Source organism: Carassius gibelio, chromosome A10, assembly GCF_023724105.1.
Source record: "Carassius gibelio isolate Cgi1373 ecotype wild population from Czech Republic chromosome A10, carGib1.2-hapl.c, whole genome shotgun sequence".
NCBI lineage: Eukaryota > Metazoa > Chordata > Actinopteri > Cypriniformes > Cyprinidae > Carassius > Carassius gibelio.
The window spans coordinates 13,784,172-13,796,116 of NC_068380.1; the positions used below are offsets into that span (position 1 = coordinate 13,784,172).

At 37.9% G+C, this 11,945-nt stretch overlaps 2 protein-coding genes across 2 annotated transcripts; one reads left to right on the top strand and one right to left on the bottom strand.

Annotated features, from left to right (window-relative positions):
• Nucleotides 1–203: 203 nt before the first annotated feature.
• Nucleotides 204–5,175, top strand: LOC128021258 (tricarboxylate transport protein A, mitochondrial). Its single transcript, XM_052608327.1, has 9 exons — nucleotides 204–567; nucleotides 1,035–1,142; nucleotides 2,334–2,433; nucleotides 2,514–2,652; nucleotides 2,776–2,860; nucleotides 3,002–3,106; nucleotides 3,197–3,312; nucleotides 3,434–3,507; nucleotides 4,305–5,175. Exons 1-9 carry the CDS (start codon nucleotides 333–335, stop codon nucleotides 4,417–4,419), a joined length of 1,077 nt encoding a protein of 358 aa, XP_052464287.1. The 5' UTR covers nucleotides 204–332; the 3' UTR covers nucleotides 4,420–5,175.
• A 154-nt stretch (nucleotides 5,176–5,329) lies between these two features.
• On the bottom strand, nucleotides 5,330–11,931 carry LOC128021257 (notchless protein homolog 1). Its single transcript, XM_052608326.1, has 12 exons — nucleotides 11,797–11,931; nucleotides 10,454–10,671; nucleotides 10,261–10,340; nucleotides 10,098–10,174; nucleotides 9,902–9,999; nucleotides 9,269–9,461; nucleotides 9,020–9,155; nucleotides 8,767–8,813; nucleotides 8,489–8,691; nucleotides 7,222–7,381; nucleotides 5,900–5,970; nucleotides 5,330–5,809 (listed from the first exon to the last, which is right to left on the bottom strand). The coding sequence occupies exons 1-12, from the start codon at nucleotides 11,929–11,931 to the stop codon at nucleotides 5,797–5,799; spliced, it is 1,431 nt and encodes a 476-aa protein (XP_052464286.1). The 3' UTR covers nucleotides 5,330–5,796.
• Between the last annotated feature and the right edge of the window lie 14 nt (nucleotides 11,932–11,945).

Sequence of the window (11,945 nt, forward strand, 5' to 3'; positions counted from 1 at the left end):
ACATTAAACTCAAACCTTCTCTGATCAAACATTTCTTGTATTTTTAACATGAACCCTAGAATGTGGGTGTGGTCGTGGGGTACAATTGGGCGAATGTACCTGATTAATATTACATAAGAATCTAAGATGAGTCATAATGACTCAAATATTTAAAACAGACCAATGATTGAGCTCGGTGCATGACCTCAATATTAATATTCATGAGCTCCTCGCGGCCACGCCTCCGCAGTGGTCTTCCTGTGATTGTGTTGTCTCTGTCCTATTGGGCAGACGCAACTTGCGCGTCGTCACACATCGCAGATTTTGACTTTACTCATAAAATATCATTAAATATGTCGTCTCTGTATAAACCGTTTTCTGTCTCGGAAGGGCCGTGCAAAGATGCGATAGTGAGGCGAGGTCGCACGCCGCTACAGCATCCTGCCGCGATGACCCGGATTCCCTCCGCCGACGCGCCGACTCGCACTTTTACCCCAATTTTTAACATGTACCCAGGCCAGAGGAATCTAGCGGCCGCTGCAATCGGAGGAAGAAAAATCACTCATCCGTGGAAGGCTATTCTTGCAGGTAAGTGCGTATTGTGTCTGTGTTAGAAGCCGACAAGCGCCAATGTTTTGGTGGATCACGTGATACCCTATAATGCGCGAGCCCACAACAACAGTCATGTAACCAAATGGCAACTTCCAGAAATCTCATGTGTTGACCTATACAGTCTATGGTGTTGACTTAGCTGATATCAATTTATACAGGGTTGGACACTAAAAATAGTGTGTTTTACTAAAAAAAATGTCAATTTAATTCTTAATCATATCCCACCATTGTTAATTTAACAAAAAACACGTTTGGTTGCATTGTTCATACAACTGTATTAAACAACAAAGTACAACTAAAACAAAATGGCCTTGTATGAAACTGTCTTGTCCTTAAAGGAAATTAAAAATCTGTAAATTCAAATGAATCACATAGATTGCCTCTGATCTCACTGAATGTAATTTATACGCACTTTATTTATTGATGATGTTATTTTTACCCAGGTGGCATTGCAGGAGGCATTGAGATCTGCATCACATTTCCAACAGAGTACGTGAAGACCCAGCTACAGTTAGACGAAAGAGCAAATCCTCCACGCTACCGAGGCATAGGTGAAGGACGGCTGTTGTTAAAGGAATAGTTCACGCAAAAATGAACATTTTCTGAAAATGTACTCACTCTCAGGCTGTTCAGGATGACGATGAGATTATTTCTTTGTCGGAACAGAATTGTATAAAAAGCAAATCAATCACTAAGATGTTTTTAACTTTTAACTTAAATTCCTCTATGTATCTTATCCACTTACACCAGTGAAAAAATTGTATCAGATATATGCACAGATCAAGCACTGTTTACAAGTGAAAACAGTTCTTAAAAAATGTATAAGTGGGTTTTGTTTGAGAAAACAATGGGACTTTCACCGGAGGAAGTGTCATAGATTATGGACTGATATTTTGTCCAGTAGCAATGGTTTAAAAATAAAATGCCTTGATGGATTTGTTTCTCACAAATACGCAGCTTTTGACTTCACAAGACATAAATTGATAGGAGTGGTGTGGATTATTGTTAATTTTTTATCAGCTGTTTGGACTCTCATTCTGACGGCACCCAATCACTGCAGAACATCCATTGGTGAGCAAGTGATGTGCTGCTTAAAGCTGCAGTCGGTAACTTTTGACGCTCTAGCGGTTAATAAACAGAACTGCTTGCGTCTTGTGGAAGAACATCGTAGCCGGAACTACTTCTCTCTGTTTATGTCTATGAAGAATCACAAAGGTACTGGGTTACTCTGCCACAGTACCCCCGAAGCAATCTAAAATAGTCAGAATATAAACACTTATTATAGGTGCACCCTAGTGATTCAGGACAAGCTAAAAACACGGTTTGGAAAATGGATTCATGGTGTACTCTCTTATTATATACATTTTTCTACATTTTGAACACAAACAAAGTTACGGACCGCAGCTCTGATTAGTTGTTTCTTAACAGGAGCGATGTATTTTCTGCAAATGGCAATAGTAGCACTGGGAGGAGCCAGAGGAGCTTGATTTTTTCACAGATTATCTTTCTCATATTCTACTGTCAGGACATAATGACAGGTTTAACAAATATGTAAAAAATATATTTTTACAAAAGTTACCTACTGCAGCTTTAATTCTCTAATCCGTTCCAAGAAAAAATCTCATCTACATCTTAGAGTATCAGCATTTTTTTTATATTTGGGTGAACTATATGAATGAATGAAATGTGTGAATGTTTAAAAAAAAAAAAAAAAAAAGTATAACCTGGATTATTTTGTGCAGGCGACTGTGTTAAGCTGACGGTGCAGGATCATGGGTTGAGAGGTCTATACAGAGGGCTTAGTTCACTGCTTTATGGATCCATCCCGAAATCTGCAGTACGGTAAGAAGCATTGGTATTTGTGTGTTAAAGCTTACATATGGTCTCTTTTGCTGACGCTTGTCTTTTTGACATTATGGCAGTTTTGGAACCTTCGAGGTTCTTAGTAACCCAATGAGGGATGCCACGGGCCGGCTTGACAATAAAGGAAGTTTGCTGTGTGGGCTTGGAGCAGGAATTGCAGAGGCAGTGTTGATAGTCTGTCCAATGGAGACAGTCAAGGTAGGACTGGTACCAGTTGTTTTGGTTCTAAATTACTATAATATACCACCTTAACTTGTTCTCTGTGATGCACATTTTGATTCATATTTTACTCCGAATATCTCATGTCTGTATTATTTTCAGGTGAAGTTCATTCATGACCAGTGCTCCCTGAGGCCACGCTACCGAGGGTTCTTCCATGGTGTGAGGGAGATCATCAGAGATCAAGGTACCGAATGAATAAGATCTAAATTAATTTTGCATAGAGACAGTAAAGTAGAAGGAGTCAGACCGCTCATAGACAAATATAGATAGATAAATAAAATAGTAGTTTTTATAAAATCTAAAACAAATCTTTCTATGTTTATAGGTGTTCGAGGGACGTATCAAGGACTGACTGCTACACTTCTGAAGCAGGGCAGCAACCAGGCTATACGCTTTTATGTTATGAACTTGTTGCGCAACTGGTACAAAGGTGAGGATGAGATCACTGCCCTAACAATATTCACTGTAACTTTTCACTATTGCCATTCAACAAAAATGATCATCTCGGCTTCTCCATCAGGCGATGACCCAAGTCGTGACATGCATCCGCTGGTTACAGCGATGTTCGGAGCAACAGCCGGGGCGGCGAGCGTATTTGGAAACACACCACTTGATGTGGTGAAGACCCGAATGCAGGTTAGCAGAGACTGATGCTTATTATTGATTAAATCTTTAATTCAAATGAATATATTTATCCTTTTTAAAAGAAAATGTTTTTGAATACCATTCACTGATTTATTTTATAATCTTATTTTAGGGTTTGGAGGCTCATCGCTACAAGAGCACATTAGATTGTGCATTCCAAATTTTGAAGAATGAAGGCCCTCAAGCGTATGTTTTTTTTTTTTCCCTTCAAAATCATGAATTCCTAGTTCACCCAAAAAATAAATTCTGCCATTATTCACTCACCCCCAATTCGTAACAAATATGTTGTAATTTCTAACCAATGGGTTTCTGGTCTCCACTGACTTGCATACAGTAAAATGGGGACCAACAACTGTCTGGTTTCCCACATTTTCCAAAATATCTTCTTCAACTTGAAACGAAGTAAATTATGACAATTTTCATTTTTGGGTGAATTACAGCTCCCACAGAAGTCCCTTTCTGGGAAGTCCCGACTGGGAAGTCGTGGCCTAATGGTTAGAGGGTTGGACTCCCAATCGAAGGGTTGTGGGTTCTAGTCTCGGGCTGGACGGAATTGTGGGTGGGGGGAGTGCATGTACAGTTCTCTCTCCACCTTCAATACCACGACTTAGGTGCCCTTGAGCAAGGCATCGAACCCCCAACTGCTCCCCGGGCGCCGCAGCATAAATGGCTGCCCACTGCTCCGGGTGTGTGCTCACAGTGTGTGTGTGTTCACTGCTCTGTGTGTGTGCATTTCGGATGGGTTAAATGCAGAGCACAAATTCTGAGTATGGGTCACCATACTTGGCTGAATGTCACTTCACTTTCACTTTCACTTTCAAACCAAGTAGCCTTCTGGTGGTCAATACAGTGAGAATAACTGAACCTGATGCAAAACCTTTCGCCCTCACATGAACTTCCTGATCATGTGAACTCCTAAAATGACTGTGAAAATTTGCTGAACAATGTTAAACGTGTTCTCACCTTTACACTTTGCATCACAGGTTCTACAAAGGCACGGTCCCACGACTGGGCAGAGTGTGTCTAGACGTGGCCATTGTCTTTGTTCTCTACGAGGAGGTTGTAAAGCTACTGAACAATGTCTGGAGAACCGACTGAGGATGGATCGGGGGAAAAACAAAATTGAGATGGACTGAACTATCCAAACACAGTTTGCCACGTCAGATTTGAACCGTGACCACTGGCCTGGAGGATTTTAACCATCCATCTGTGTCTGTATAGTTGAAGCCAGGGGCTTGAGCCATGTGAAGGAACCTGTAGCTTACGGTATTTATCGATGCACAAAAATATTGATTAATGAGCAAGCATTTCATCAGTTTGCACCGTTCACTTCAGTAAAATTGTGCAAGTGTCTTCCCACCAACATGCATTTAAAGAGGTTGTCTTGAGACAGTCTACTTACGTGGCATGAAACCTAAACGCACAACCAAGTATGTAATGCACAAGTTCTTTTGTCATAGTTTACATGCAAAGCTCTGAGGTACACCGAAAATGTGCTTTTATAAGAAGTCAAATGTATCTTGATTTTGTCGTAAGTCTCAGAACTGGTAGGGGCTCGGATGTTCATGATACTCAATATAAAACTAGCATGGTGAGTGGCGTCATCAAGACCTGGGCACTCAAGCTTGATGTTTTGTGTTTTTATAATGTAAATGGCAGCTTTTTTTATTTGCACTATTTAACTTAACGCTTTTTGTCATTAAGCATTTCCCACAAAGGCTGATTATTCTGTACTAGTTACGCCAATTGTATGTTTGTGTCTGCTATATAACGCAGTGCTTCTTCAAAACCAATTCTGAATACTTCACACAGATTCAATAAACCAACCAGGTTCAGTTTCCTTGTTTGACCTTACTGAGTAGCCAATATTGATTAATCGATCCAAACTCTTTGAATTCCATCTTAAGACTCTTCACGTCATATATGTGCTGTGAGATAACAACACACTGCTTTTGATGCTTTACAGTTGGTTATTCAAGATAAGAAAGCCACACACTCACAACACAGGTCCAATAAAAATCCTTTTATTGCTGTTAAATGAGAAAACGTCTCTGCTGACGTAGTACGGTCCATTGTGACGACACTGGTTATCTCTTGCCCCTGGAACAGACCCAGTTAATGCTGCTATATCACAGCATTAGGGATTAAGTTAATGACAAAGAATGTGTGTGAGAAAGATTACACAGATTAGACTGGGTCAATTCACCTGCACTTCCACAGGGCAACTGCTCATTTGATTGGGGGGTCAGGCAAAAAAAAAAAAAATAAGGCAGCGTTTTATCTTCCTGTTATCTGGCCTGACACCATCAGAGAGCATTATATGTCAGCTACTGTGATGCTGTCGAAGCGGTTTTGTTTGACAAATAGGCTAAGGCTTAATGCTCCGACACTGCTGTCCACCTCCTGTTGGGGTGATGAATCGAGACGCCTGATTGGCTGTTGTGTGCAGAGCCAGAGGTCACAGGTTTCTCCGGGTTACTTCCTCCATCTAAGGGGAAAAGAATACAAGACATGTCAAGTGTTCCTAGCAGATGGTATTGAGTTTGTGTGTGGAAACAAATAATGTAGGGTCACTTACATTCTTAAACACTTGTCTTTTCCACCACTGGCCACTCTCTGTCCGTCAGGACTCCAGTCAACTGCAAAAACCTGAGCAATGAGAGCAAACTAATTTAGGTGTTTGTCCATGCAAAAAAACACTTATGCTGTTATTATATATTTTGGAGTGCTTAGCGGCCTGTTAAAGGTCATCTCCAGATTTTAAAATATATGGGACAGTCGCAATGAGTGCGACTGCTGACGTGTTTTCTGGTGCGCTCAATAACAAAGATAACACGCCAGCAGCATCACTGCAGTTTTGTGAACGCGCTCACAACAGACATGGAAGAGAAGACAATGCTGAATATCCTCGTATTTTGTGTTATTTTTGGACCAAAATGTATTTTCGATGCTTCAAAAAATTCTAACTGACCCTCTCATGTCACATGGACTACTTTGATGATGTTTTTATTACTTTCTGGACATGGACAGTAAACCGTACACACAGTTTCAATGGAGGAACAGAAAGCTCTCGGACTAAATCTAAAATATCTTAAACTGTGTTCCGAAGATAAATGGAGGTCTTACTGGTTTGGAACAACATGAGGGTGAGTTATTAATGACATCATTTTTTATTTTTATTTTGGTGAACTAACCCTTTAAGATAAGCTACTAAAATTAAACCTATATAAATAAATAAATAAATAAATATATATATATATATATATATATATATATATATATATATATATATACTAAATGTCATAATGCCATAATGCTAAATGCCAAAACAAAAATATTAAAACCTAAACTGATATTTAAATTAAAGCCAATATAACATTAATTTTAAATGGATTACAAAAAAAGTTAGAAATGTTGCCTAGGCAACTAAATGAAATATACAAAATTAAAGTACTAAAATTCCTAAAACTAAAATATAAATTAAAGCTATATAAAAACGAAAACTTCTAAATTAAATTGAAATAAGGCGGATGAGAAATAAATTGCAGATTTGTGAAAGTCGTGACATTTATCAAGAAATGGTAGCCCATACTCGGATCTGGTGCTCTGCATTTAACCCATCCGAGTGCACACACAGCGTGAACACACATAGTAAATAGATTTAAGTACTACAATTCCTAAAACTAAAAAAATTACACTATGTAGAATATATATATATATATATATATATATAAATAAAAATGCAAAAGCTAAAAATTACTAAAACTAAAAAAATATAAAATAATTCAAAATATTATTATAATATATAAATGCTAATAAAATAACTCATGCAAGTCATTCTGAAGTTCTGGCTCTCGTGTAAGACTCCAAGCCCTGAACTAAATCCATTCAGTGTGTCACCTCATCAGCGTGTCCAGGCAGATCTGCGGTCAGTTTGCCCTTCTTGATGTCCCACACCTTCAGAGTGCTGTCACTGCTGCCACTGACCAACAGACGGCTGTCTGCGGACCATGCCACCTGGTACACCGAGCCCACGTGACCGCGAAGTGAACTCAAGTACCTGTGAAAAACAGTAAGAAATAACCTAACCTTACAGCCCTTTAAAATCACTTTCATGAGGTCAGAGAAAACATATAGACATGTTTAATGTTGTATTTCAAGGAACATTCTTGGTTGTTGCCATGTGCAGGTAAATATGCCAGTGATAATGTGATATTGCCCTCTAGTGTACACTACTGGAAGTTCTTTTTTTCATAACTGTTGAATTCAACAACATCTGATATAAAGCTGATATGTGACCCTGGACCACAAAACCAGTCTTAAGTGTCAATTTCTCGAAATTAAGATTTATACATAATCTAAAAGCTGAATAAATAAGATTGCGATTGATGTATGGTTTGTTAGGATAGAACAATATTTGTTTGGGATAGAACTATCTGAGGAGAATCTGAGGGTGCAAATAAATCTAAATACTGGGGAAATCACCTTTAAAGTTGTCTAAATGAAGCTCTTAGCAATGCTTATTAATAATAAAAAATTAGGCTTTAATATATTTATTGTAAGAAATTCACAAAATATCCTCATGGAAGTCGGAACATGATCTTTATTTAATATCTTAAAGATTTTTGGCATAAAAAAAAAATATATATATAATTTTGACTCATACAATGATTTTTTGGCTTTTGCTAAAAACATACCCCAGCGACTTAAGAATGGTTTTGTGGTCCAGGGCCACACATAAAAACAAAGACATTTATTTTAGAAGAGAAACTTATTTTACCATGCTAACTAAATTATTTCTAAAACTAAAATAATTATTACATAATAATTAAATTGTTACTAATTTAAGGTATATTGAATTATTAGTAAAAATGAATAAAGCACATACAATTCAACTTAAAACAATTAAATAAAAGTAAAAAATCTAATTGAAAAATAATAAGAAACTAAATAATAATACTTAATACTAAATACTAACACTCTGGACATTGATATGAATCTGAGCATTCATTGCATATAGAATATCTGCATACTGTGCACACATTTTACATGCTGTATACTACTAATAATGTTGAAATATAATACTGCACACATATGTCAGATATATGGCAGTATGCTAATCCGCACACGGCCAAATCAATCAAGGATCTATGACCACCCTACTTACTTTCCCGTCTTTCCGTCCCAGATCTTTATAGACTTATCGAAGGAAGCGCTGGCGATCAGCCGTGTGTCCGGTGAGAACAGCACCTCATTGACCAGTGCTTGGTGTCCCGTCAATCGAGCCACTGGCTTCTTCTCCTCTGCTGGGTTCCATAAGAACATTGTGAAGTCATCAGATCCTGACACCAGCCTCTCATGGCCTTCACCCTTAAGAACACAAAATGCTCAGGTTTATAATAAATCCCTTCTCTCGTATAGTGTATATAGACTGGTCGCACTCACTCTGACACTGTTGTAGCGCTTCAAAGCCTTTTCCTTGATCTCTTCCACTGCGGAAAACAGAAACATTAAGATAAATTAAACAGATAAGATACATTCTGAAATATATTAAATAAATAAAAAACCATTATTTTTAAATTGTAATAATATTTCACAATATGACTGTATTTTTGATCAAATAAATGCAGCCTTTGCGACCCCAAACACTTGAACAGTAGTGTGTGTTAATTAATCATGTGCAGGAGTTGAAACATACATGATCCAGAGAGATCCTGAGGGTTTATGGTTGCAGTAGCCGGCTCAAATGCTCCTGTGCGCAGAACGTAGTCGGTGCTGAGGGCCAGCGTGTTGACCCAGTGAGCGTGACCTTGCAATGTACGACACTGAACCCCCTATGGCACAGACGAGAACACATTCACACCACAATTCAGTCAAACGCCAATCAGTCAAAAAGTTAATATTGTTTCAAGTTATATTTGATCCATCATGAGTGGAAACAACTTACGTCTTTGGCTCTCCAGACTTTAATGGTTCTGTCCTGAGATGAAGTGTACAGGAGACCGTCACCTCCCCATTTTACACACGTCACTGACTGTGTGTGGCCGGTCAGGATCTTATCACAGCGGCCCAAAACCGTATCCCAGATCCGAATCGAACAGTCTTTACTGGTGCTAGCCAAATATCGACACTCTGGGTTCCTGTGGTGGGGTGAAAATAGCTTCATTATACCTTTTTAAGAAATATAACTTTCCATTTTACAACATTCGTAAACATGAACTAACAAATTAAAAAATTATTCTAAAGCATTTATTAATTTTTAACAAACATTACCAAAGATTAATACATATTATACTAAGAGAACTGCTTGTTGTTAGTTAGTTTTGTTTAATGCATTAGCTAACAATTACTAATGGGAGCTTATTGATTTTAGTTTGTTACCAAATAAAACAATTGTTAAATAATAAACAATACAATTTTATTAATTATTTTAATTATTACAGTAAAATACAAGTTAAATTATTTCAAATAAATTCTCATGAATTTCCTGTAGAGCTAAAATAACTAAATTAACACATGTAAATAAAGCGATATGAAACATACTTTGATTACAAGGCCAAATTGATTTGTTAAAACTCACAGGTGGAGGGGTTCCCAACACAGCCAGGTGATCCACTTCGTATGTCCCGTCAAGGTCTTTCCGATCTGACTTCCTGTGATTGGATCCCACAAGAAGATCTGCAAAGATCACAGCAGATGTAAATCATTATATTAGACCTAAAGAACATTTTGTAAACTGCAATATCAGTGATTTATAATAAACGTGATTTGCTCACCTGACTGTTTTTGCACCCTGATGCTAATTTCTTGCCATCTGGAGACCAGGCGATGGACAGAACCCAATGTGTGTGTCCTTATAAAACATGATGGACAAAATGTCAGATCCTTGGTTTAACTTACAGATGCACTGCATTTTATAAAATTGAGTGAAAAACTGACCCCTAGCAGTGTGGTGTGGTGTTTCTGTGCTCAGATCCCAGAACCTCACGGTGGTGTCCCCAGATCCACTGGCCAGATATCTGAGGAGCATCCCCAAAAATAAAAAAAAAGCTTTATTTGGATGCATACAGTCTGATATGGTAGACATTAACATGTGTTAATATAAAGTAAAGCTACGGTTTAATCCACTTACTTTCCTGTAGGGCTAAAAGCCACAGAGATGACAGCCTCTGTGTGGCCCTCCAGAGAGCTGGTGCATCGAGCCACGGCCCGGACACGAAACACGGCCTGCGGCTGGTACACAACCGGCAGCACCTGCTCAGTCTCCAGGCCCAGGTCCTGAACACAGGAGCCCAGGGACGACACCACCTCTGCATCTTTCACAAAGAACAGGTACGGCACAGGCTCCTCCTGTAGAAAGACAAAAAGATTGGGGTTATGAAGCAATAAAACCTGCAGTAAATCATAACCGGCATCATTCAAAACCAGCCTTTACTTATCCAAAGTAATGTATTAATTTTTCAAGCATAGCTATTGTACAGTATACATGTTATTGAACAAGGCTTGCTGATGTAATGTGTAATTGACAATCAACAAGGACATCAGATTTTTTCAACATCTAGACTATAGGTTGAAGATTGGAAAAAATAGTAAATTGCATATTATGTGCTGATCATAATTTCATTTCACTCAAATAGTTCTAAGAAACTATATTCCGAGTAACCCATTAATATATTAAAACTAAATGTTTTGAACAATATGTAATAAAACAATTAAAAGTATTACTCAAGTACACAAAAAGTTTTAGATATAGTATATCACTGCTTTCATGTTATGTCAATGACCCAGATATATATTCTAAATGAACACAAACTTTATAACACATGAGGATATTTAAGTGATTTTATACTTAAAAGATTGCAATAAACTAAATATACATTATGGTTTGGGGTTTGTTTTAAAGAATGTAATGCTTTTATTCAGAACAGGTGTATTACAGATCAAAACTGACAGTAAAGACAGAATATTCTGAATTCAGATAAATGTAATATTGTTAATACATGTAATGTAGAAATGTAAGAGTCCTGACAAATTGTATCAGAACTGTTTCCAACATTGAAAATAGTAAGAAATGTTTCTTGAGCAGCAAATCATCATATTAGAATGATTTCTGAAGGATCATGTGACTCTGAAGAATGGAGTAATGATGCTGAAAATACAGACTTGTATCACAGGAATAAATTACATTTTTAAAATATATTCAAATAGAAAACAGGTATTTCTAAAATGTTAATAACATTTCACAATATCACTGTTTTACTGTATTAATTATCAACTAAACGAAGTCTTGGTGAGCACAAAGAGACTTCGAATCGACCCCAAACCTTTGAACGGTACATATCTCTAACACAGTGTTTCAGATCTATCATAAAAATATATTAAAAGGGTTTTAACGGAATAGATAAGGTAAGGTACTGTAGTCCAGCACATCATGGGCAGGCTGTCTGACAGCTGGATGGAGCACATAAGTCCTACCTTCTGTAACAGTGCGTTGCAGACCAACTGCAGTTTCTCCGGACTGATGTCCAGCGGCACATCGAAGGGGGATCCGAGCACCTCTCCGGTCTCATCCTGGAGCTGGATCAACACACGCTCCACGTCCACGCTCATCCTTCCCTTTAAAC